The sequence below is a fragment of the Schistocerca americana genome, chromosome 1, assembly GCF_021461395.2.
Source record: "Schistocerca americana isolate TAMUIC-IGC-003095 chromosome 1, iqSchAmer2.1, whole genome shotgun sequence".
NCBI lineage: Eukaryota > Metazoa > Arthropoda > Insecta > Orthoptera > Acrididae > Schistocerca > Schistocerca americana.
Genome location: NC_060119.1, coordinates 386,952,803 through 386,980,446, shown reverse-complemented (window position 1 = coordinate 386,980,446; position 27,644 = coordinate 386,952,803). Strand labels below are relative to the sequence as shown.

Here is a 27,644-nt window from a genome sequence, read left to right as displayed (position 1 = left end):
ATGGTCACGTTGTCTTTGCATATGTCCATGGAGGACATATTGAATAGCACTCTTTGCCAGATGGCTGCAGTGTTTGCACTGCAGAGCTAGCAGCCATTTCTTGTGCTGTTGAGCACATCCGTTCATGCCCTGGCGTGTCATTTCTTCTCTGTACTGACTCCTTGAGCAGCCTACAAGTTATTGACCAGTGCTATCCCCGCCATCCTTTGGTACCGACCATCCAAGAGTCCATCTATGCCCTGGAATGGTCCAGTTGTTCCATAATGTTTGTGTGGACCCTAGGCCATGTCGGAATCCCAGGAAATGAACTTGCTGACAGGCTGCCCAAACAGGCTACATGGAAACTGCTTCTGGTAATCAGCATCCCCGTAACTGACCTCGATCATTATTATGCCGCAAGGTTTTTCAGCTTTTAGCGACAGAATGGCATAATCTCAGTATGCACAACTAACTGCATGCCATTAAGGAGACTACGAACATGTATAAGCCCTCCATGTGGGCCTCTTGAAGGGACTCTGTGGTTCTCTGCCAGCTCTGCATTGGCCATACATGGCTAACACATGGCTACCTCCTCCGTAGCAAGGACCCACCTTTGTGTCACTGTGGCTCACATATGACTGTCATCCACATCTTGCTGAACTGCTCACTTTTAGCTCCTGTGCGGCAGACTTTTAACCTTCCTAGCACCCTACCTGCGGTGTTGGGCGACATTGTGTCAACAGCAGATTTAGTTTTACTCTTCATTCATGAGGGGGGTTTTATCGTACCATCTAAGGGTGGGCTTTTAATCTTCTCTCCGAGGTCGCCACCCTCCCTCCATTTTAACTCTGTCACACTTCCTTTGCATTTGTTTGTCATGGTGGTCGTCTTTTCCTTACATGTTTTCATCCCGTCTTGTCTTTTTGGGGTGGACAATCAATGTGTTGCACAGTGGCTGGCTCATCCTCTTTTATTATTGTGATCAGCCACCCCAGACCATCTGGTATATTGTTTTAATACTTTCTTCTATTTTTCTTTGTGGTGTATGTTTTCCCCGTATTTTTGTTTGTTCTATTCATTTTCTTTTTAGATGTGGTTCCCCATTCCTTTTTCCCCTTTAACTTTCTCAAACATACTTTGGGTATTTTTGTACCTTGAGCCTTGCTTGCATCAGCAAAAAGGGACTGCCTTTATACCCCAAACCAACTAAACAACCAATCAGAGCAACATCGCCATCAAAGCATAAATCACCACCACCACCACCACCACCACCACAATGTCTTCAAATTAACTTCTTTTAGGTTTTTTAAGTTTGAATGTAGAATGATATTGATTTCTGTATGTCAGTTTTTTACTCTGTTATATGTCACTATGTTGACTGTTAATATGTAACAGAGATACTACTTGTATAGCTGGCCATCAGAGAGGAACTTGCATCTATGAGTTTTGAAGAAATCCTAAAACTGAAGGAAGAGCTAGGAGCTAAAGTGTACAGTGAAGCTGTGTTTGGTGCCAAACGTGTCCCTAAAACTGACTTCAAAAGAGCTAATAAAAACAGGTGGGTTAAAAGGTTAGTTGTAAGATGAAAAATATGAAAGATGAGATTTACGATATGAATGTATGATAGTCATTTATATTTGTATGTGACTATACAGTTGTCGGTATTTTTGTAGTGATTAGTATATTTTTTATTTTCTTTATTTTACTTTGTCTCTCACTGCTATTCCTGAAAGTGATGTTACGTAATGTCACATTTTTATTTTTTTATTTCGTTTGATGTTCAGAACAAATCAAATAATACACTTATTATTTACTCTGATGCGAACAAGATAATTACATTTTTTCTGTCTGCAGGCCACGTGAAATGTCATCCAAGACACCAGTTCACAATACAAAAAAGTTGAGAAATAATGTGGGAAGGGATCCCAGGTTTGATCCACTTTGTGGTACTTTTAATGATGAGGTTAGAATATGCTGCCTTATGCAATGAAATTAGTATATTTATATCTAAAATGCAAATCTGGCAATAGTTTTACTGAAAGTCCTGTAGAACAAGAGTAAGAAACCACTAATCACTGAATTTAATCTACAAAATTAGACTGAGAAAATTTGAGTGCATGCCAGTAAAGAATGATAAAATTTTTTCCCCTCATGTGTGGTACACACGTTTCATTGGAAGAGCTATCAGGGCTCGTGCACTGGCAATGATAGAACAATGTTTCGTGTCAGTTCTGCTTGAACATAAAAAATTTATGAAAAATTTCCAGTTGTCCTGTTTTTTGTGAAGTCATCTTTCTAAGTTTTCTTACCCTCCTTTATTTTTCTTCTACAGTGACGTATTTCTTGGTCCTTCACACTTTCTCCTTCAAACTACAATCCACCCCAGCATGACCTCAACAACATTATTTTTACTGAAAGTCCCAACTACACCAACTTTTTTATTTTTAGTCCTTTTTTATTTTTAGTCCTTTTTTATTTTTAGTACTTTTTTATTTTTAGTACTTTTTTATTTTTAGTACTTTGTTGTTTTTAGTACTTTGTTGTTTTTAGTACTTTGTTGTTTTTAGTACTTTGTTGTTTTTAGTACTTTGTTATTTTTACCACTTTGTTATTTTTACCACTTTGTTATTTTTACCACTTTGTTATTTTTACCACTTTGTTATTTTTACCACTTTGTTATTTTTACCACCAAACAATTTTTCTTACTTTATTTTTATTACTAAATCTTCAATAGCTGTACATTTGAAATCAGACTTGGACATGAAGGATATCTATATTTGTTATCATTAATGTTTCACTTTCTTAGTAAAGAGATTTAACATTGCTATTGAATATTTTGATCATAGCTTTTGTGAAAATATTACCATTTAAAAAATTCTCTAGCCGTACTCAAATTTTAACACTTGCCTCCCCATTTGTTTTTGTAACTGAACTCTTGAACTAGAAATGTATTTTTAACTACATTTCTAGTAACACAGAGGTTATGTTTTAAGCTGATGTTAACTCTCATCTCCTTAGTTTAATTGATGTTGATGCTTAGTCCCACAGCTTCTGATGTATCCTTTAACTAACATGAGTAAGCGAGAAAATGAAACACTTTTCTTCTGTACTCCAGAGCTACTCTTAAGGGCTATATTTTTAGCTTTTCCTCATGGACAATATGGTGTTCTAGTTAACTGGGTTGGAATCTTATTTTTATTTAGTCCTCCACATAATGTCTTGTTTCAAGAATCAGATGGCTGTAGAGTCTCTGAATTCCAGATGTAAACTTTTCTATTTACATACTCATGTTTGTAAGTTAACGGATCTCACGTTTCTGTGAACAACAAATGGCATTGTGATAACGAGTGGACAAAAAGTGCTCTGGCAACATAGGGATATTAAATATGACTAGATCATTGGCCAGCCAGAGTCAAGTATGCTCTGGCAACATAGGGATATTAAATATGACTAGATCATTGGCCAGCCACAGTCAAGTATGAGCTAGTCATTTATACCACTTATCCCGAGTGATGTTTGTGTGCTGATGCCATACAGAAAATCAATATGAATGCCCTCCCAATTCAGTAAGTTTACTAAATGCCTTCTTATTCTGTAGATTAGTATTTCCTGAATGGCTCGTGACAATGTCTTCCATCACCGGACAAGTGCTCTCTGGAGGTGAGCAGTGATCCTTAGGGATCGTGTTATGACTACAATCATTTGTCCGGGAGCATGCTATGCGTGTTAAGTATTGTCTGTCAGATGAAACCTGGGTCCATATCCACTACGAAGAAAGCTCTTAGAGCCCATTCATGTTTGACAAGACAACACATCAACTGTGATATGTGTTATCACTTTCTGAGAAGATTGCAACTGAGCATGTTGCCAAGAATACAGATCAACCTCTCAAATCCATCAATATGGCCTTACAGGAGGTGTATAGAGTATCTAGCCAGAGAAGATGCTGTGTTGGTATTGTGTTTTTGGATAATGATCAACATGGGTGTAGTCCGTGCTCAAATTTTCTAATGCCACTGTTGAATGTTCTCTCTTCCTGGAAACTCCTCCATAGCCATGAAATTATACTATGGGCAACATTCAGCTCCCAGCAAAACTCACACTTGTGGCCGGGCAGTGATCTACCCATATTTAATGTCTTTGAAATGTATTCTCTGTGTCATCCTGTTTCTCTGCAACTCAAATACTATATGCCAAATGCACACAACACTCAGTCAGAACCACTACACCCAAAACCACTGCAAACACTGACTGTTTGAAGGTGCATAAACTGTCTCCTCCTTGGATGCATATATGTCACTTGTTTCCATGTTGTTCCACCACAGTTTAGCCTGTAAGCTACAACAAGAAAATACAAGATGAAAATAGCATGCAGTCGGGATGCCACTGTTCAGCAGAAGCAACTCATTTGCAGAAAAACTGTGCTCATACATTGATGTAGTTTTCTTTTATGATGGGCATTCAATAAGTAATGCAACACATTTTTTTCTTAAGGCAGATTGCTTTTATTCAGGATTCCAGTACACCATATTATTCCCCACTGTAGGCAACAACACACTATTTTCATCGTAATCTTCATTCAGCGTGGTGGCCTTACACCACTACACTTGGAAGGACTGTATGCCTGCATTGTACCACTCCACTGGTTGATGTGGGAACCATCATCATCCTGCATCAATAACCTTACCATCATCTATATACTGCTTCCCATGGAGTGCATCTTCCATTGGGCCAAACTGATGGAAGGTGGAAGGTAGGAGATCGGGGCTGTAGGGTGGAGGAGGAAGAGGAGTCCAATAAAGTTCTGTGAGCTCCCCTTGGGTATGCAGACTTGGCAGCAGTATCAACAGAGATGTCCAATTGTGGAATGCACATCAAATACGAATACTGTCTTGAAGACTGTGTATAGTACCGCCACCTGTCGGAACATCATGAAACTGTGTGGGGTGAAGCGGAAATATCTGATGAACATCTGTAACAAATTCCGCATTTTTTTTTCAACTAAAATTGACTGAGAAAAAAATGTGTTGCAGTGCTTATTCAATGCCCCTCATAACACTGTTTTTATTATTTGTCATTTTCAGTTGTCATTTTCTATTTCTTAATTATTCTCCTTTTTAGCAACTATATTTTGATGTTAGTTGTCATCAAATGAATTGAATTGCATTTGTTATAAGCATTAGTTTCCTGATACAATTGGTAAATTACATATAAATTTACATTCTATGGATTTGTCATCAAAACAGCATTTATGTTTTAATGTTACAGACTTTCAAAAATGCGTATTCATTTGTTAATGAAATTCGTGACAAAGAGAAAGAACAACTTAAAAATGAGCTAGAAAAGGAGACAAATACTGCCAAGAAGGAGAAGATCAAGTACATTTTACAAAGAATGGTTTGTGCTTATAAAACTACTTCTTAATTTTAACAGTTAAATAGGCTTAGAATTACTGACTTGCCTGGTCTCATACAATATATTTTTCTCAACTGCACAGTGTGAAAAAAGTAACTCTTCTGCTCAGTATGGACCAACATTGTGTTGATTACATGTAACCAGTATGAGTGTTCCTGAGTGGGGCTCAATGTGAAATGCTTGCATATTGTAGGCAGCTGTTACAATTTGCAATACCAACTCTCAACATTCTTAATTTTGGATTGTTGCAGCTAGTGACTTGCTTTTTAGGATATCTTACAATTTTTTGGTGTAAGTGTTACATGATTTTTCTTTCTTACTTTACAACCACGCTCTTGTTTTATACCCCTCAACTGAACCACTCCCAAAATTTGAACTCCATTTTGATATTCTTACAGTGCTAACTCTGAAGATAGCCTATCTTCATTCATCAAGTACAAAGTAAAAACGGAATTCCTGCACTGGAACTTTCCAAATAGCACCAAAAGCTTCACAAAATTTCACAAAACTAATAAAATGCAAGAAACATGTAGAATATCTCAGTATGGTTGAAATGCATAGACACAGTGAATATCAGCAACGATGCTGTATTGTGGAGAGCGTGATACAAAAAATTAGAATTTTTAAAGCAATAATAGATGGCTACAATTTTGGAAGCTAAAGAAATATTGTAAAGGAAATAAATAGTGAGTCAGAGGAAACATTTAACAAATGATACTCCATCCTAAGCTAGGCTTACCTACCTAAATATAAATTCTTGTTTTCCGAAACCTATAAATTGCTACAAATGCTACAACACAGTCAGACTGTTAAGACATTGTGGAAAATACAATTTGATTGCACATGAAACTAATAAATATGTAGGGTGATTATAATTAAAGTTAAACTAAAAACACTATAGAAATAACACCACTGGCCAGAATGACGTCAAATTGCAATGGAATATTATCGGAGAGATGGGGGATGGCGGCGGGGGGGGGGGGGGGGGGGGGGGCAGGGAATGAATGTATGGCAGAAGAAAAGAAATGGTGTGAAAATTGATCAATAGATGACCCTGTATGTGTCAGAATACGTAAATGAAAATGCCTTTCATGCACTTGACCCATTGAAGTTGGTACAAACATGCCAGGTACATGGCTTTTCCTCCTTTAGCATCCACAACGTTCGCCATGACTGTCTCAATGCAGGATCATGCTCTGCTTGTAAAGCTGTATTACAAGACTGATGACTGCGCACATGTCACTCTACAGAAATTCCGGACACTGAAGGGTTTGAAGAAAGGTGTTGGTCCGATTACTGCTGTGGGTCTGGAATAAATGATTTGGAAATTTGAAAAGATGGGTTCTTTTGGTGTGCAACATGGTAGAGGGAGGAAACGAATTGATTCAACATCAGTGGAAGCAGTGACCACAGCAATGCAGGAGGAGACAGGTGGTGGTGTGCAAACGTGTAGTGCAAGGAGAATTGCCCGAACATTGGACATACCCATGAACAGGGTGTGTAAAATCCTACGAAACATCCTTCTTTGCTATCCATTCAAAATTACCCATGTGCGCAAGTTGCTTCCTGTTGACCTGCCAGCAAGAGAGATCTGTCCTTTAGAATTTCTTGTTTGCATGGAAATGCACAATGATTGGCTGTGGAAGATTTTGTGGACAGACGAAGCCCACTTCCATCTGACAGGATATGTCAATACACAGAATTGTCGAATATGGGCAATGGAAAAACCAAACGCAAATCAACCAGTACCTCTTTTTCCCGAGAAGGTTACTCTGTGGTGCAGGTTTACGGTATCATTTATCATGGGGCTACATTTTTTTTTTTTTTAAAAAAAGAGGCAGGTGCTTCCGGTTCTGTTACCTGTACCGTCACTGGTAAGTGCTATTAGTGTCTTTTGCACAACCGCGTCATTCCAGCTCTCCAACAGTGTGGATGTGTGGATGGGATCATTTTTATGCAAGATGGCGCACCTCTGCACAATATAAATCCAGTTAAGCAGCTGCTGAAGTCCCATTTTGGAAATGCTAGAATTATCAGCCGCCATTTCCCTACAGCCTGGCCTTCTCGATCACCTGATCTTAATCTGTGTGACTTCTAATTGTGGGGCTATCTGAAAGATGTTGTGTTCAGTGTTCAGATTGCAAACTTAGCTGCGTTCAAGGCACACATTGTGCAACACATTCTGAACGTGACCTCAGAAACACGCCAGTCAGTTGTGGAACATGCTGTTTCCAGGTTTCAACTTGTTGCAGAAAACGGTGGACAGCATATTGAACATGTTTTGCGCCAGTCACAGAAATTAATAATCCGATTGATGATTTTTATGCATGTTTTGGCCTCAGGACAATTAAAAACCAATGTGAGTGATGCTTTTTATGCAGTTTTTGGCCTCAGGGCAATTAAAAACCAATTTCTCCCATCCATGATATTGCCATGGTGGATGGGCTTATGTATCGGACAGTATCACACCTGTACACTGAAACACTGAGTAGTACAGTTTGTTTAACATCTAACATACATATTTGGCATTGTTGTGTGTAATTCATTTGTCATTTGTAGTCGGCTACAATTAAATTATCATGCTTACAGTGCTATCTATTGTTACATTTTGTAACTATTTCTTTTTCTGTTGCCATACATTTTCCTCCTCCTCCAATAATATTCCGTTGCAGTTTGACGTCATTCTAACCAGTGGTTTTATTTGCACAGCGGATTTAAAGTTTAATTATAATCACCCGGTATACTGTGACAAAGTATCAATTGCTTCACCAACCATTCAATCCAGAATAGAGACTGCATACTTTCTCTTGACAAACAGAAACTTCAGGAGCTTTAGTATCCATCTGAATTTTGCACAGTGAGGACAGTAGTGTACTTAATTCGATAACGATTACTTAGTTGAAAAAATACAATGAAAACCGCATCCAAACGCACAAAGATAAACAAAAATAGTTATGGTGAAGCCAGGGAAGAAATGATACATTACATGCAAATATCAAAGTGGTGGAATGCCTTAGAGAAAGCATGGAAAACATTTCACATAAATTCTCCGATTGTACTGTAGTTAAAGGAGATGTCTATTGAGGAGATGCCTATCGAGAGACACACATGCTTAGTAAAATGTAGGGACAAAGACTCCTACATCACCATGCTAAATGTATTTTCTGAAAATTATCTTGAGCAGTTGATGAGACAACCGACCTGTGAAGGAACCATATTGGATCTATTGTTCTCAATCATGACTGGAGAAAGGAATCTTCAATCATTGATGAGCAATGATTAATAAGTTCAATAAGCTATTGATTAGAAACTACCCAAGCAGTAAGCAGCAAACTTTCAACTCTGGAGAGGAGAACCTGGACATTCTCTGGTGCATATCGTAGGTCATATCTCAGAGGAGCTTGTGCCTTTGAAGAGAGTAAGTGATGGAAATATCACATTGTAGTTCAAGAAGAGTATCAGAAAGTTACTACAAAATTAGACAGTTGTACAGCCGAGACAAATAAAATGAAATCTTTGCTATCTTACAGAAGCTGAACAAAGTTAAAAGAAGAATAAGGAAACGTAAGTCAGAAATGTTGAATGAAATAAAAATCGAGGTTTTACCTTCAGAGTCATTTATAATACCCAACCACGTTTTGCTCCTACATGAAATAAGTAAATGGAACCAAGTTGTACCTGCAGATTCATGTAAAATACTTAACCAAGTTTTGATCCTACGTAATATAAAATAAGCAAATGGAACAAAAAATTGGTCCACATTCTTGTCGATCATGATGGCAGCACAATGGAAGATAGTATGACAACTATAGAAATAAATTAACATGAAACTGAAATCAACTCAGATTGTTTGATAGAGGAAATGTTTGATGGTATGTCTGTCAGTTTCCGTATTGGATAAGCAGAAGAAACAGCCCCACATCTAGCAAGTGTTAACAACAGTTTACGGTAGTTGTCTGAAAAAAAAACAAAGCATGATTTGTGACTAAAAAGGCACAGGTCATTCCGATATAAGAATGATTGCAGAACTATAGACCTACCTAGCTGATGTCACATGTTGTAAAATTATGGAGCATATTTTACACTTCCATGTGGTAACGTTTCTGATGATAGAATAACTATTCTGTGGGAATTATCATGGTTTCTACAAGCACAAATCATGTACAATCCAATTTTTTCTGTTCGTTCTTGCATTAGGGACAGTCATCGATAACAGAATACAGATTCATGCCTTGCTTGTTGACTTTCAGAAATGTTGCGATGTAATTGTTCTTTGTTACCTTATAAACAAAATATGTACGTACAGAATATTCAGACAGATATGCAGTTCGATTGAAGACTTCTTATCAAACAGAACTCTGTACTTCATAATAGGAAAGCATCATAAAAAGCAAAAGTGGCATTTGGGTATTTCAGTGTATGTTGATAGGATTATTACTGTTCTTAACGTATATAAATGACCTTTCAGATAATCTCCGTAGCTATCTGGGGTTGGTTGCACATGACAAACTTGTGTATGTGGAGGTGAAATTCCTAGGAAACTATTATGAAATGCAGTGAGAGTTGGAAATGATCAGAAAGTAGTCATGTCATATACAAGCTCTGTTGCAATTTCTATGCAAGCGTGACCATTGACCAATTGTCCACTTGAATGAGCTGAGCACTCAGTGGCTGAGCACGACATGCTGGAGTCAATGGCTGCTTCACAACCAGTGGATCCTCACCCCCTTCCCCCAACACCAGCTTGTCTGAACTACATAGAATGGCAGTTTTCCTTGGAACACATTCTTTGTTCTCATAACCCTCCTGCCCTAAATCTCTGCCTGCACCCACACCCTCTTTCCTACAATATCCTCTTCCTCTGTTCTGTCATGTGTCTCAATCCACTCCCCAAAGTCTTTGTCATTGTGCACTGCAAGAACTCACCATTGCCCTTGTGTCATATTGCTATCCTGTACACCTGCTGCCTCTGTCCTCTTGCATTATTATCCTGTATAGCTGCTGCCTCCCACTGAGGCGTCAAGCCACCCTTCCCCAAACCTACCTCCCACTCCCTGCCTCCTTTGTTCCCAATACAACCTCTCATCCTAGGCAACCCATAGAGCTGCAGTCCTAGCATTGTGTATTCAGCTGGCACAATGTAATTTTACAAGTTTTGTGTGTGTATGTGTGTGTGTGTGTGTGTGTGTGTGTGTACTCTAGCACTGTAGCTTGTTTAAAGATTTTTCTGGAAGCAAACAGGTTTTCAGTCTTGTTTATGTGCCTTTTGATGACTCAACATGTCCATTATTTGATTTGCTGCATTGTTACATTTATTCCTGAATGATTGCTCGTAAATTGACAAAAAGACCCAATATTGTTTGACTATGTGACGGTGATCGCTTGCAAAAATTAGATATCCAAGAAAATCTCTGTGGAGTAATTGGAGATAGGATGACCACACAAGTCTAGATGTGGGGGAGCCAGGTGACTTATTGGAAAAATCGTAAGGTGGTGTAATTTGCACACCATAGAGGTCATTTTGAAAACCCCCTTTCAACAATGTTTTGTGTATTCCGTGGACATGACTCTTATCACGCAGGATAAACAGAGAAGATTGAGAAGATTTAAAGAAGAGCTATGTGCTTCACCGGGGGTTTGTTTCGTCAGTGTTAAGGTATCACAGAAATTCTCTACAGATTTCATTCAAAAAGACTATAAGCCAGGCATGTCGATATCAGAGACATGTACCTAGAAAATTCTGAGAGCCCACATTCCAAAACAAGTGAATAAATAATTAATATCACCAACAGATATCTTTCTAACAATTGCAGTGGTAAACTTAAAGGAGAGATTCATGCTGTCACACATCTGTACTAACAGTGTTTCCTCGTACATACCAGTGAAGAATGGAATTGTAAAGAAAATGAATCCATTGTAATATGTACCTTCAAGTGGCTCTGTGGAGTAGAGATGTAGATAAAGATGACATTGTTGTTATATATTTTATATTTTACTTTCTGGTATTGATGCTAGTCTTTCCATGTTTATTCTTTAGGGTGTCCCGGGAGGAATGGAATATCCAGGGATATGATTGAAACAATCATTTGAAATGAGAAGCTTCATGTGGGTATATGCCCTATACTGAATGGTTTCAGAGATAGAATCCATTTAATGCACAATGCTATTTATTTTCTATATTATTCAATACCGTGTCAGGTTTACAGATGTACACTTGTAAAACAATTAATGAACATTACAACATGCATTTTACAAAGTATCAGTTAAAAAATCTGTATATTTAACACATTCATCTCTAAGCATCTCCTACACATTACGTTACAGTTGTTGTACAGTTCACAGTAAGTATTCAAGTATCCCAATATCAACTTTAGTGCGTTTCTGCACTCGTGGGAGAATGTTTTGTGTTGTGTGTCTCAGTGCCTCTGCACGTTCCCTAATGAGGTCAACAGCAACCATGATGCAACCAAGCAGTTCATCTAACATATTCACTTTTCATTTTTACACCTCAGATTTCATCCAACACCATAAACAAAAATTTAATGGTCTAGTGACCTTACACCATTGTAGTTAATTGTGCTGCCATCACCAATCCACCTATTAGGGTTGTATGGTTGAGATGTCCCTCACATGTCTGGGAAAGTGTGGAGGGGAAATTGGTTTCCACTGGGGCATGTGGATTTTCCTCCGACCGTTGAGGATTATTGCATGTGTTGTTAACTCAGTTCCCTGTAAACTTAGCTTCATCGGTGAATGATGATTGTCATTTAACCAGTGACAAACTTAGTAATGTGGCATTGTCACCAATGTGAAGATTGTACATACACTGTATGTGAAATGCCCGCAAGTTTTCTGCACGTGTCATGGGACATCAATACACGCAGAAAGTTGCCTTGTGCTGGTAGTTGGACTACACTGTGCTATTTCAACAATTTGTTGCTGTTCCTGTACAGTTTGTTGAACTATGTGTTCAGGGGGAAATGGTAACGTGTAAAAATACCTATTTCATGCAATGTGCTAGAAATTAGGGAACATCAATGTATAATCATGAATTTGATGTATCGGAAAGTGCCAGTGGTATTCTTTGACAGCAGCAGAAGTGCCACAATCTCAGAAACCATATACACTGTGTGTTCTTCATTAGTGAAGATGAAGATGTGTGGCATTTCAACCAGTGCATGTACTAACACAGTTAACCTATGCTTCTCTCTGATACACTCTCATTCCCTCTCACTACGTCACTCTCAACACGCCATGGACTACTGCACATTCAGTGGGCTAGTTTAATAGCAGAAAGATCCTGAGAAAAGAAGTTGAAAGCAGTGAGGTAGGTTGAGCGTGAATAAAATGTCAGAGGTTGTACGTGTAAGACATACAAATGCACGCCACTAGAGAAAGATAAAAAAAAAAGAAAAAATTAAATGTGTTCTGGGAACTATTCTGAATAGGGAATATATACATATGAATTTTTTTGCTTCAAATGAGCATTCCTGTTGTATCCTTGAATATTGTCCATTTCGCCTGGGACACCCTGTTTACCTGTCTATATTTCATTATTTATTTCTTATAATATGATTATTACTATTATCTTTATTGGGAATACTGCATGTCTCTCATTTGCCTGTCCTGCTTTATAATTTCCTTCTGTAACACTTTAAAAAGCCGTTCTATTGATGGGAATGAACATGTGAAGTATAATTACTTTTTGACTTTCCTCATAAAGATGCCTTTTCTTTAATTTTTTCAGGGCACTGTGATTCTACAATAGTTCTCTCTAGTTAGCACACCACCTTACTTCTGTCTTTTCTTTTTCATTATCTTCACAACCCTTCTGCCTGCCTGATCAATGGCCTGGGTTTTCCCCTTCTCATTTTTCGTGTATGTTTTCTTTTTCTTATAACTATTTCTTATGCAGTGCCTCAATCCTCTTTGCAATAAAACATCAGGAACATGCAATGTTGTTTCTCATGTGGGGTCATTTAGTACCTCCTTGAGGTGTCAGATGTGATGTGAAATTCCCCTTGCCCATTCTGAAGACATCTCATCTCTGTAAAGTGACTTCGCCGGCCAGGGTGGCCGAGTGGTTCTAGGCGCTACAGACTGGAACCACGCGACCGTTCCGGTCGCAGGTTCAAATCCTGCCTCGGGCATGGATGTGTGTGATGTCCTTAGGCTAGTTAGGTTTAAGTAGTTCTAAGTTCTAGGGGACTGATGACCTCAGATGTTAAGTCCGATAGTGCTCAGAGCCATCTGTAAAGTGACTTCAGTTTGCCTGTATCCCATACTTCCAAGACCTAGTCTTCCAGTGGCCACCAGCAGTGGAGGGTGAATCTTCAACAATGCCAGTCTCTTTTGTTGGCATAGTGTCAGAAAAAATTTGAAAAAAAAGTAAACCTAAGATCCTGGGAAAAAAACCAACAGGCATTACGTCAGCAAGTGACCAAGAAAGTGGCAACAGTTTATCAGGCATTAACTTTCATGGCACTAGAAGGAGCCTCACTAGGCCAAAATGTAGGGGCAAACAGAGCTTTGAACGTAGCCAACAAATAACTAAGGATGTTGCGGTGAGAGAAAGAGGTGATTGTAGGAGGGGAAGTCAAGGTAGGCCACAGACTGTTCTCTCCCCTCCTCCCCTTTTTTCCATAAAAAAAGGGGGTCATGTAAAGATCTTTTCTCACACAGTCATGTACATTACACTCAAGGTTTTTCATTATCTATTATGTTACCTAAATTTTTATCTTGCTACAACAACCCTCTTTGCTTCCTCCTGTTCCCCTTCAGCTACAACACATTAATTTATTTCTGTTTCTGGGGAGCAAATTGAAATACTTTCCTTCCTCATACAATTGCTTTATGTGCAGGTAAATTAAATTTTTGTGTTAAAATCACTGTTAGTAAAATGTAAGAAGTAAAAATGAAAAAAAAAGTCTACTTATCAAGCATTAGCACAATGGAGACATATCAAATCTATGTGAATCTTCAGGTTTTGGCGGCGCAAAGACTGTTCCATTAAGTTTCAGGTGTGCAGCCGCAAGAATTCTCCTTCTTTTTCTTCTAATATTTTGGCTGTATAATGTTCAGCCACCTTCAGACTGAGCCGCAAGACTGCAGTGCACTGGAGCGGCGGTTTTGCAGCTCACTGAAGATGGCTGAACATTATAGGCCGAAATATTAGATCTTCTTCTAATATTTGAAGGAGAATTCTTGCGGCTGCACACCCGAAACTTAATGGAACATATCAAATCTATGTTTTATCATTAGTAGCTTATTTCAAATGTGATCAAATAATAATGCAACACACAAAAATCCCAAAGGGAATGTAATTGATTCTCTCTCTCTCTCTCTCTCTCTCTCTCACACACACACACACACACACACACACACACACACACTATATATATATATATATATATATATATATAAAAACAAAGATGAGGTGACTTACCGAACAAAAACGCTGGCAGGTCGATAGACACACAAACAAACACAAACATACACACAAAATTCAAGCTTTCGCAACAAATTGTTGCCTCATCAGGAAAGAGGGAAGGAGAGGGGAAGACGAAAGGAAGTGGGTTTTAAAGGAGAGGGTAAGGAGTCATTCCAATCCCGGGAGCGGAAAGACTTACCTTAGGGGGAAAAAAGGACAGGTATACACTCGCACACACACACATATCCATCCACACATACAGACACAAGCAGACATATTTAAAGACAAAGAGTTTGGGCAGAGATGTCAGTCGAGGCAGAAGTGTAGAGGCAAAGAAGTTGTTGAAAGACAGGTGAGGTATGAGTGGCGGCAACTTGAAATTAGCGGAGATTGAGGCCTGGCGGATGACGAGAAGAGAGGATGTACTGAAGGGCAAGTTCCCATCTCCGGAGTTCGGATAGGTTGGTGTTGGTGGGAAGTATCCAGATAACCCGGACGGTGTAACACTGTGCCAAGATGTGCTGGCCGTGCACCAAGGCATGTTTAGCCACAGGGTGATCCTCATTACCAACAAACACTGTCTGCCTGTGTCCATTCATGCGAATGGACAGTTTGTTGCTTTGCCTCTACACTTCTGCCTCGACTGACATCTCTGCCCAAACTCTTTGTCTTTAAATATGTCTGCTTGTGTCTGTATGTGTGGATGGATATGTGTGTGTGTGCGAGTGTATACCTGTCCTTTTTTCCCCCTAAGGTAAGTCTTTCCGCTCCCGGGATTGGAATGACTCCTTACCCTCTCCTTTAAAACCCACTTCCTTTCGTCTTCCCCTCTCCTTCCCTCTTTCCTGATGAGGCAACAATTTGTTGCGAAAGCTTGAATTTTGTGTGTATGTTTGTGTTTGTTTGTGTGTCTATCGACCTGCCAGCGTTTTTGTTCGGTAAGTCACCTCATCTTTGTTTTTATATATAATTTTTCCCACGTGGAATGTTTCCTTCCATTATATTGATATATATATATATATATAGTTATAATAGAGGGAAACATTCCACGTAGGAAAAATATATCTAAAAACAAAGATGATGTGACTTACCAAATGAAAGTGCTGGCAGGTCGACAGACACACAAACGAACACAAACATACACACAAAATTCAAGCTTTCACAACAAACTGTTGCCTCATCAGGAAAGAGGGAAGGAGAGGGAAAGATTTCGTCTTTCCCTCTCCTTCCCTCTTTCCTGATGAGGCAACAGTTTGTTGCAAAAGCTTGAATTTTGTGTGTATGTTTGTGTTCGTTTGTGTGTCTGTCGACCTGCCAGCACTTTCATTTGGTAAGTCACATCATCTTTGTTTATATAATCATCAGTAGAACTAGTGTCCAGTGGTGGCAACAAGATGGTAGACATGGATGATGTGACAGTGTGACATAAACTGTGACAAGGAAGAATCTGTAGGTGATGGTTTAGGAACTATTGTGGGTTAGTGGAGGAGATGGTTGATGACCTTTACATAGAAAGTTAAGTAGGGAGCAATGTGTTGGTTGTATTGGTTAACTAGGATGGAAATCCTGTCTATCGGATCACTACAACCAATTACAATGGGGCATCCAGGTGGTTAGGGTTGAGAATTTTTGAAAGCATATGGAAAATGAGTCGTTATAGAGAAAAAGAATATTGATTTGATAGTGTTTATAGTATGAGCCAAGGAATGAGAGCACGAATTGGAAGTCAATCTAGAATTTCTGAATAGGATCCTTAAAGTTAGGCTTGTAGGTTGTAGAGCGATGTTTCAGAGATGGTTGGCTGAGATCTTCTGCCAAGTATGAGGATCGTTCCAAAAGTAAATCCTCCTATTTTTATTCATGGAAACTACAGGAGATACATAAATCACAACAGCACAGCTAAATAGAGCAATATTATAGCTACAACTGTCATTTTTCCACACAGTCACCACAATTCAATATGCCTTTTGCCAACAGTGAACCAGAGCCTGCATGCTGCGCTTGTAAAAATCGGAACTAGCTGAGGCTAACCATTCCCTTACAGCTTTGACAGCAGCATTTGAGTCTTGAAAATGTTCACTGCGTAGTCCATCTTTCAGAGGCCCAAAGAGATGGAAGTCTGAAGGTGCTGAATCAGGACTGTACGTTGGATGTGGTAAAACATTCCAGCTGAATTTTGCAGTGAGTTGCATGGTCACAAAATTGGTATGGGGCCTGGCATTGTCGTGTTACAGGTGAAAGTTGATCTTCTTCTCTGGCCTTACCATGGAAATTCCAGCTTTCAGCTTATTCAGTGTCTCCTTGTTGCATGCTGAATTGACAGTTTCTCCAGGCTGCTGGACATCCAAAAGAACCACACCCTGTCTATCCCAGAAGACTGTGCACATCACTTTGCCTGCAGACAGCTGTGTTTTGAGTTTCCTCTTTTGACAGAGAATTCGCATGTCGCTATTCCCTGGACTGTCTTTTGGATTTTGGCTATTCCGAAAATTGTCACCTCTAGCTTTGTAGTGGTCCAGCACATCATGACAAATTTCCATTCAGTGAGTTTTTTATCCTACTGCAAGCAACCACAGGACCCATCCCACACAGACTTTGTGATAACCAAAATGTTCCAACTTTGTTTCCAAGGTTGACATTCAGCTTTCTGTGGTAGTTATCTACCAATCAGCATGGATTAGTTGATAAAGACGCTCTTCATAGCGAGGGATGACAGCTGTGCAGAGTCGACCGTGTCATGGCTTGTTGTACACATCCTTTTCACCACCTTGAAAGTACCATACCCATCACCTAACATTGCTCAGGTCTGTTGTATCACCTCCATGCACCTTAATCAAGCATCAGTGGATTTCAATCGACACAATTTCTTCAGCAGTGAGGAATTCAATCACACATCACTGTTTTATACATGCATCCATAGTAGACTCTGTTTTGGAACACTCCTCTGCTGGCGCCAACTACCGCAGAACAATAGAACCACCTGCAAATGAAAGAGGAAGGTTGCATTACATCACAACAGTGCTGCAGTGTTTACCTGCAAAGAGTATGATCAGATTAGGATCTGTTTAAGACTGTGGTTGGCTGCTGTGTTCTCCAACAAAAGGATTGTATCAGTAGGAAAGGAAACATTGGTTTTGTGTATGCATTTGTCAGATTTTTATTTCATTGGAGTATAGGTACAGGCGAAGTACAGACACACATTCAAGAATGTAGATGAACAGGTGATTCCAGGTTAATGTATGCAAAGAAGTAAATTGTTTTGTAAAACTATCAGAATGAAGTACAGGAAGCAAGGACTAAAAAAGTTCTAAAAGGCACTACTGTGCATATAGAATCAGTTGGCATCTGAGAGATTCCAGTCCAACATTTCACTGTGTTATCTATTTAAAATTAATGAGAAAGGGGTGTTGTGAAAGGCTAATGGGGAAAGGCAAGAGGGTGTCTCATGGTGCACATATCTTACAATGGGATCACAGATTTACTTCAAACTTCGTACATCTTTAGTAGGCCATTAAAACATAATGTGCTGGAAGTAAGGTGCACACTCGGACTATTCTAGAAAAATCACAAGAGAAGTTGTATGAATCTGTTGTGTGACTGATGTATCTATGCGTAGGCGCCAGATGCTAGAGTTCATAGTGATTAAGTGGTTAGTGTTAGAGGTAGTAACACGAATGTGTATGAAGCAACACTTAGACTCTCACTAAAACTTAATTTTTAAACTGTGTTTTTTTATCACTGGTCATATTATTTAATTTATATGACACTTGAGAGGTAATAAAATTTTTAAAAAAACCATGTGTATTTGTGAATTTCATGTTGTTTGTGGATTTCATGTTATTTGACTACTTAACTTTTTAAAATTAAATTTAATTATTAGAGCAAACATATTTCTAACTATCAAAGAGTAAATGAAGAAACGCATAGAGTTCTCTTAAAAATGTATGCCTGTCATGATTTACAAAATCTCTTATACAGGCTGTCTGGTAAGTTACATGGAACTACTCGTACTTGCTAATGTAGCAAGAATGGATAGTGTAGGTGAAAATTTTTTGAATATTAAACAATTTACACTTGTACTTCTAAAAGGAAGGTCTGAATGGAATTCAGACCATCGCCTCATGCACGTTCGTCTAGCGAAGCTCGAATGTTAACCATTTGACCACCATGAACTCTAACGTCCGGCACCCACAAATAGGTACATCAGTTACATAACAAACACATAAAAGTTCTGTTGCAGGTTTCTCAGAATTGCCAGAGTAGAGCACCTTACTACTTGCAGGTTATGTTGTCTTAATGACCTACTAAAGGTGCAAAAAGTGTGAAGTAAATCTGTGAGCCCAATGTCGTGGCTTCCTCTTGTTAGTGTGTGCTTGTATTCCAAAGAAGTTAAGAAGACAGTAGATCAGATAGCTTTTTGATGTGGTGTTTGACTAGTAGAAGACTGAAAGCGTTCAACTGGCCTGTGGAGTGTAGGAAACTTGGATTGCATAACAGTCATTTGTTATGACAGGAGAAGAGGTTGCTGAGGGTTGCTTTTGTTATGGATGTTTGTTTCTGTTGAACTAGATTTTTGTGAGTGATAGGGAATGATGAAATCTGAGAGTCGTGTGGTCTTTCTGGACGGGCAGGAATTTTTATGGTCCAGCCATTTGAGTGGAGTTCATGGGATAAGCTATATTTCAAAAACAGTCTGTGGGATGAGATTTTGGCCAAAGAAATGAAATGAACACTTCCTTTAGTTGAGATGGTTGCAGCAGGGATGTATTATGAATTGGGTGTAGTTATGGGGAAAGAAATGGTACCTCTGGAAAACAGTGTTGGAAGTAAACAAGGAAGAAAGGGAAACAATGAGGAAAAAGTGATGATTTTTGCCCAAGCCCATGGCCTTGCTGCCATTGATCACTATCTCTATCAATCAGATTATAGAATCACACACAGCTATAAACCCTTTGTATACGCCAATCTCCTCATTATCCAACATATATCGGTACTAGAAAAATTTGACCATGACCTCCACTAGTGCTCCATCAGGAATCTGAAATTAGGAAATATCCATGCAAACTTCTTTCCCTTGTCACAAAATGCTAGTCTGTAGCTACCCGACTTACTTGTGGCACTCACATTTCCAACTCCTTGCCACATGGATCATATCTGTGATGGAGACCCAGGTATAGTCCATGTCTTGTGGATCCACCCAGCAGATGCTCTTGCAGTCCTGCCACAGGTACACACTTTCTTATCGTAGACACAGAATCCAGTGAAAGTTGCAGTGTGATTCATCTATTCAACCGCACACCTCCCACTTGTAGCTTTTTTCCTCCACCCCTCTTCCTCTTAGGTGCTATACACCTGTCATGTACAAACTAATTCTGTGTATATGTGGGTATCAGTGTGCTCTGAAGAACAACTCAAGTTCGTAAGCCGGTTTACTATCTTACAGTTAATTTTTATATGCCTATCTACTGCTCAGCACTTGTACGCGTTACTTAATGGTTATGTTTATTCATTCTATAATTTCTAGTTAATATGATGGGGGCATCTAGAGGAGATGTTGAGCTGCAGACAGACACGACAAAAAGACTACTACACACTTGAGCTTTCGACCACAAGGCTTTCTTCCAAAGCAGAAAACACACACACACATTCACAGAAGCACAACTCGCACATACTTGACCATTGTCTCTGACTGCTGAGGCCGAAACTCAAATGTATAGCAGTCGTTTTCTTGTGCTTGCCTTCAACTTAACATCTCCTCTTTATGGTGAGTAGCAGTCTATCCTTTCCATAATATTGTTATTATTCTATCCTAGATTTTCCATTGCTTAATGGTCGAAAATGTAAATTATGATATATTTCTTCAAATACTATAGTCATTAATTTAAAATAAGCCTATATGTAATGTGATATGTCGTGGTGATATTGTAGGGCCTCTGTAACTGTGACTTGATGTGCTTATTTTACAGTGCTCATTGCAGCACATTGTAACACACTGCTCAGAGATAGAGATTTCCTTCTCAAGAGTAAGCCTTTACATCTCTGGCAATCAAATTTTTCAGGAAAATCAAGATAGAGAAGAGCGACGACACAAAGAGAAGTTGGAAAAACTTAAATTGGAACGACAAGAACAGATTGAAATGCTGAAGCAGGGTAAAAAGCCATGGTTTAAAAAGAAATGTGAGTTTATTTTATTTTTTAACCTAAAAATTATTCTGTGGTAGCTTGTGCTCAAAAGAAGAGCTACTTAATTTTCACTCTGAATTACTTGTTAGGTATATTTTTCCAAATCAAGTACATTTGCTGACAAAGCTGTAAGTTTTTAATTATTGTAACACAAACAAATAGCATAATAAAAGTTCACCTATTGGTTTCCCTGTACTAAGATTTAATATCCATATTGTCCTTACCATCCTTCTATCTCCAGCCTCTTGCCAGTAATATGTTGAAAATTAAGTATTTGTTTGTTTTTCAAATCTGGACTGCATTTTTTCTGGCAGCTGAAAGAAGAGTACTCCAGTTAGTGGACCAGTATGAAGAACTGAAGAAAAAAGGCAAGTTGCAGAAACATATTGAGAAACAGAGAAAGAAGTCGGCTCATGTTGCACGAAAGAAACTTCCAGACCTCAGTAATGCTTCACATTGAAATTCTTAAGCATTACCTGGCAGCAGGTAAGGATTTTCCCACACTAATTTTTGGTGCCTTTCATTTATTCACTATTTCTAAGTGAGCTCACTGTGAAACACAATTAAAAATCATAATTAAAGCTATTAAATAAATAAATAAATAAATAAATAAATAAATAAGTTAACTTTACATTCTTTTGGAATATGATTACTGATTTCTCATGTTTGTAAAACTGGGCATTATTACTTTTCTTTTTATTGTAGTGTAATAGCAAATTTTTCTTCTATCAGATATGGTTGTTTTGTTTTTGTTTTACATTTTTCTGCAATATGGTGAACATTTTGAGTTTTTCGGAACATACTTTTGGAGAATGTCACTGATTCTGATTGGTGCATCTAATTTATTTCTTGAGCATCATTGATTATGGCTGTTCACATGATGTAATTCTATTTTTTGTCCTATTTCCTGTAGTTCAACTTATTCATAGTTTTTTGCCACATGTTCAGTTTTACTCCACTTGTTACTTGGTTGAGTTGATATTTTTTACCTCTGTTGACTGTGTTGGATACTCTTTCTGTAGTCCTAAGTAAGCTAATGAAATACATTTTTAATGTAGATATTTTAGTTCATTTGTGATCTAGATCTCTTTAAACAGTTCAGTTTATCAAAATGTGTCTGTTAAAATCCATTACAAATTTCTGCTTATCCTTCTTTTTTGGGGTGAGCAGAGAAGTGTACGTATGTATGTGTGTGTGTGTGTGGGGGGGGGGGGGGGGGGGGGGAATCACCAGTCTTCTAAATGGTTTGATGCAGCCCTCCATGAATTCCTCTCCTGTGCCAACCTCTTCATCTCAGATTAGCACTTGCCGTATTATTTGTTGAATATAATCTAATCTCCATCGGCCTGTACAGTTTTCTCCCTCAATAGCTCCCTCAAGCACCATGGAAATTATTCTTTGATGTCTTAATACATGTCCTGTCATCCTGTTCCTATTTCTGGCCAATGTCTTCCACTTGCTTCTCTCCTCGCCAGTTCAGTGGAAAACCACCACATTATGTATCGATTACCTCATTACGCACTTCAGGTCTCTTCTTTCTTGGTGTTCTTACAACCCACAATTCACTTATATATGATGATGTGCTCCAAATGTGCATTTTTGGAATTTTTTCCACAAATTAAGGCCAATATTTCCTTTTACCAGAAATACTCTCTTCGGCTGTGCCAGAGTGCTTTTCACTTCCTCCTTGCTTCATCTGTCATGTTATTTTGCTTCCAAGGGTAGGACAATTCCTTCATAGTGTCTCTTTGTGGTCCCCAATTTTGATGGTCAAGTTTCCACTAATCTGGTTTTTGCTCCTACTCATTATTTTCATCTTCCTTCATTTACTCTTTACGTGTTCTGTCCTAAGTAAACTGTTCATTCCATTCAACAGATCTCGAAATGCTTCCGCATTTTCATTAAGGATAGCAATTTCATCAGTGAATGAATTATTGGTGATTGTTCAGCTTGAGTTTTAATCTCAGTCCTGAAACTTTTTTATTTTCTTAGGGACACGCAAATCCCCAAAGTGGTGTCCAATTGAAAGGCTTGAACCAAGCCACTGAACCATATGACATTATTACTATTATATTATTATTTCTGTAATTGCTTCTTCTGTGTAGAGATGAACAGTAGGGTTTAAAGATTACATACCCATCTTAACAACATTTTGTTCTTGGTTTTACATTCTTGTTTCTTGCCTCTTGATTCTTGTACATATTGTGTAGTACCAATATTTCCCTATAGCATTCACTGCTTATATATTGTTGAACACTTTTTATGGGTTGACAATGCGGCGGGGCGGTGCGGTCGTCTGCATTCTCTCTCCCTGAATTATCGAACATCCACCTACCTTGATATTCCTTCCTTCCAACGTCCCTTCACTCTGTAGTAGCAGATACGTGCTAGGCAGTGTAAAGCAGTGCTGATGAATCCAAAACCTAATACCTGTCACAAAGAGGCCATGTAACTCGAAAGTCAGTTCCTGAAAGTTCATATTTAAAAAATCAGGCATTCGGAGGATGCATTCTACTTGCAGAAAGCATTTAAAATTTAGATTGAATCTGCTTTTTATTCATACGGAAACACATGAAATGGCTATCAAGTCCGTATTTAATGTGGTAAACTTTATCCTTCAAAATTCACTGTCAGTACAACACATTTTCACTCGCAAGCAGCCAGAATTTTTGCAAGTCTGACCCGACAAATTTTCATAATCTAACAGTCACAGATCCTCCACTCTTCGCGAGTTAAACATTTGGTCATTTCAGTGGTCTTCTTAGTAAGAAGTGCTCAACAAAGTATTCCGTACAGAGCGCGAAATATGCCACATAGAATTGTTATTAGGACCAGAAAGTTCACTCTCTCATAAATCTCCAACTACGTAATGTAGAAACACCAAACTTTCATTAAAATGTTTGTAACTCCAGTCGCTTCAGTCACAACATGTTCTAACTGAAATGAACTCACTAGTTCATCATCTTAGACTATTTTTGTGGAGCTATCTAACATGGTGTTAGCCATAGACCGGTTAGCAAGTGGCTCTCTCGAGCTCCTCTACTCTCTGCCCATCTCACTATATTTGCATGGGACCAGCTTAGTTCTGCTATGAAATCTTCACGGGTTATCAGTCGAGTGGCGTTGTCTTCTAGTTGCAACGTTTCAATGGATTGTGTGTGCATCATCTTAAGGCAAAATGTCTGGATGCTGTTTGTCGCGCACCTTTGTAGCCACTGGACCGCTATCAGATTCCGGCCACCGACCAATCACATGCCAGCAGAATCACACCGGGTGCATGGCGCCACTGGTGGTGGGGGGGACGTGCGTGCAGGCATCGATTCCCACTGTCTGTTCATATCAGTGCCGGCTGCGGTCCCCTTAGGACCGGATGGTTCTTGCCGAATTTTCCTAATTGCAGAATCCCAAGCTGTACACTGAGATGGTAACCACTGTCTCGATTAACTAAATTTACGTGCAGACGAATCTCTACTGCTTCTTTTATCACCAAATCCCAAAATCCGATGGCATCGCGTAACTTCTTTGTTTCTTCTAATTTGAAGGTATGCTTTTCGTTGACTTGTCAACATGCCCAAGATGCACGTTTTTTTATATGTTCCGGACGGTGCTGTGTAATGCAGCGTTGCATCTGCCCTATGCATTCCACATTCACATCCAATTCTCTAAATACCCGGTGACATTAGTCGTAGTGGGTCTTTGGTCGATCCAAGAATATCCTTGATTTTCTTTGTTGCGTGAAAGACCGCCTTAACTTGGTGCTTCTTAAGGATTCTTGCGATCTTCGCTGTTGGTGGTCCTGCATATGGCAGGAACGCACAACCTGTTGTGTCGTCCTCTTCTGGTCTCTCTCCTCCTCTCTTCTTACTGTCCCTCAAAGCTCTTCCTATTAGTTTCTCGATATAGCCGTTTCTTCTGAAGGTTTCCTTTAGATCCTGTAATTTGCGCAGTAAGCTCTTCTTGTAGCAAATGCACCTCGCCCTGTGTGCTAAGGTGGTAAGTACAGAGCTGCGTTACGCTGGATGGTGACAGCTCCTAGCATTGAGATATAGGTCCGTATGTGTTTCCTTCCTTTGTACTGAATGTCCCAGCATTCCTCCTGCATTTCTAGTAACAGTGATGTCCAGGAATGGTAGGCTCCCATTTTTCTCTATCTCCATGGTAAACTTGATGTTTTCATGTATAATGTTGAGGTGCTGCAGGAACTCGAGTAGTTTATCTTTACCATGTGGCCATACCACAAAGGTGTCGTCCAGATATCTGTAAAATGCTTTCGATTTCAGTGGAGCCGTGTCCAATGCTACCTCCTCGAAGTATTCCATGTATAAGTTAGGCACGCTTGGTGCTAAGGGGGAACCCATAGCAACTCCATCTATTTGCTCGTAGAATTTCCCACCACATTTGAAGTAGGTGATGGTTAGTACATGTCGAAAGAGTTTGACTGTGTCCTCATCCAAGTGTCCCTCGAGCAGAGCTAGAGAATCTTCCAGTGGCACCCGTGTGAATAATGACATCACATCGAAGCTGACTAACAGATCTTCTTCAGTCAAGCGCATTTCTTACAGTACCTTGACGAATTCCACCGAGTTTTTCACATGGTGGAGACAGTTCCCTACAAGTGGTTTCAACAGCTGTGCCAGATGTTTGGCAATGCCGTATGTTGACGTGTTTATCTTATTTGAAAGCGGCCGTAATGGAACCTCCTCCTTGTGAATTTTTGGTAGGCCGTGGTGGTGCTGGTGCCCTCGGGTACAGTCTTCTGATAGTGTTCTTTTCTAGTTCTGAGTTATCGAGCAACTCGATGGTCTTGTGTGCCACTGAGGGAGTGTCCATTGCAGTTGACACAAATATTGTCTCTATTGAGGCTCAAATTGAGTGTGAGAGTGAAGTTGTTTGGTCACGTATAACAGTCTAGGTGGAACCAAGGTAATTGTTGGGTGTTTTATGGGCCACACAATTCCTTTGTGACAGTTCTAAAGAAAGTCTACAATCTGTAACACACACATTCCCAGATCATGCGATATAGTTAAAGGTGACTTTAACCTACTGTGTATAGACTGTGGTGTCTATGGATGTATTGCAGCACGTTTGTTTTCACTACTGTTTACTATTTGAGTCATCTCGTGAACTAACTGCCTGAAATCATTTTCAGAGAATCCATTTAGCACAATTTTGGATGATGTTTTATGTGTACCTCTGGATTTAAGCATGTATTTTAGCCAACAGATTGATGGTAATTTGAAGTCGCCATCAACTATAATCGTATGAGTTTGGTACATGTTTGAAATTAGAGTCAAGTTTTCTATGAACCTTTAAGCAGTTGTATCATCTGAGTTGGGATGTTGGTAAAAGGATCCAATTATTTTATTCTGGTTGCCAAGAATGACCTCTACCCATACTAACTCACAGAAAGTATCTACTTCAATTTTGCTACAAAATAAACACTTCTAAGGCTAAGCGCAAATTGAGACGCATATAGCACGTGAGACGTGACATGAAACATCAGCACGACATGCACATTCCGCACATGTCGCGCGGGTCGCACATATTTGCACACCCCGGTTGACCACGCTCTGTGCTGCTGACGGAAATGAAGCACGTGCACACAGTAATCTTTCTCAAATGATTTTACAGAAACGACCCAGTAAAAATATTTCATTTTTATCTTGCTTGTAACGTTAAATGTCAGCTTCGTGGGGAAATGCCCATCATCTCACTAATGGTCATACTTATTGTGGTGTACACATTTTAGTAAGACGCTATGCAAAATTCGAAAAGTTTGCAATGGAAAATAGGGGTTGCTATGATTTTGCATTTGGTGCATATTACATCATATGTTGCTGCATATGAAATTTAACTAACATGTTGAATTTTTGTTTAGACTTGGGCGGTGGTCTCTGTCTGCCTCCGATTTTGAGAAAATGGATCCTTTGTAACGTGCTCACTTCCGATCTCACGTCCGCGAGAATGAAATACTCACAACATCTCTCATATCTCCTAAACCGCTCGAGACATCAAAACCAAAGTTTGGCAGATGATAGCACACAAAGAGGACGGTATTTTGCCAATTCGTAAACACACGGAACTTTCTTATCTATGTTGATATATCAGTACTTATACTTCCCTCTGTATTTTTTCACACCAGTGACTGCAATTATTTAAGAGTTGTCAACAGCTTTCGAAACAGAGTTTCCTGCTACCAAAACAAACATGAAATTTCTTCCAGAATGAGATTTTCACTCTGCAGCGGAGTGTGCGCTGATATGAAACTTCCTGGCAGATTAAAACTGTGTGCCCGTCCGAGACTCGAACTCGGGACCTTTGCCTTTGGCGGGCAAGTGCTCTACCATCTGAGCTACCGAAGCACGACTCGCGCCCCTCACAGCTTTACTTCTGCCAGTACCTCGTCTCCTACCTTCCAAACTTTACAGAAGCTCTCCTGCGAACCTTGCAGAACTAGCACTCCTGAAAGAAAGTATATAGCAGAGACATGGCTTAGCCACAGCCTGGGGGATGTTTCCAGAATGAGATTTTCACTCTGCAGCGGAGTGTGCGCTGATATGAAACTCTAGAAGGGGCGTAACTAGGCCCAAGTTGGAAAGTATGCAACTTATCAACAAGAATAATTACTGGAAACAAA

At 39.3% G+C, this 27,644-nt stretch overlaps 1 protein-coding gene across 3 annotated transcripts in view; it reads left to right on the top strand.

Moving 5' to 3' along the window:
- Positions 1 to 27,644, top strand: part of LOC124601570 (ribosomal RNA processing protein 36 homolog) — a 75,117-nt gene that overhangs the window by 31,950 nt on the left and 15,523 nt on the right. For all 3 annotated transcript variants that reach the window (XM_047136254.1, XM_047136255.1, XM_047136256.1), the window contains 5 exons: positions 1,392 to 1,537; positions 1,834 to 1,942; positions 5,248 to 5,376; positions 20,884 to 21,001; positions 21,322 to 21,493. In XM_047136254.1, the coding sequence (XP_046992210.1) occupies positions 1,392 to 1,537; positions 1,834 to 1,942; positions 5,248 to 5,376; positions 20,884 to 21,001; positions 21,322 to 21,467 (648 nt within the window). In that variant the 3' untranslated portion in view covers positions 21,468 to 21,493. The remainder of the gene's footprint in view (positions 1 to 1,391; positions 1,538 to 1,833; positions 1,943 to 5,247; positions 5,377 to 20,883; positions 21,002 to 21,321; positions 21,494 to 27,644) is intronic.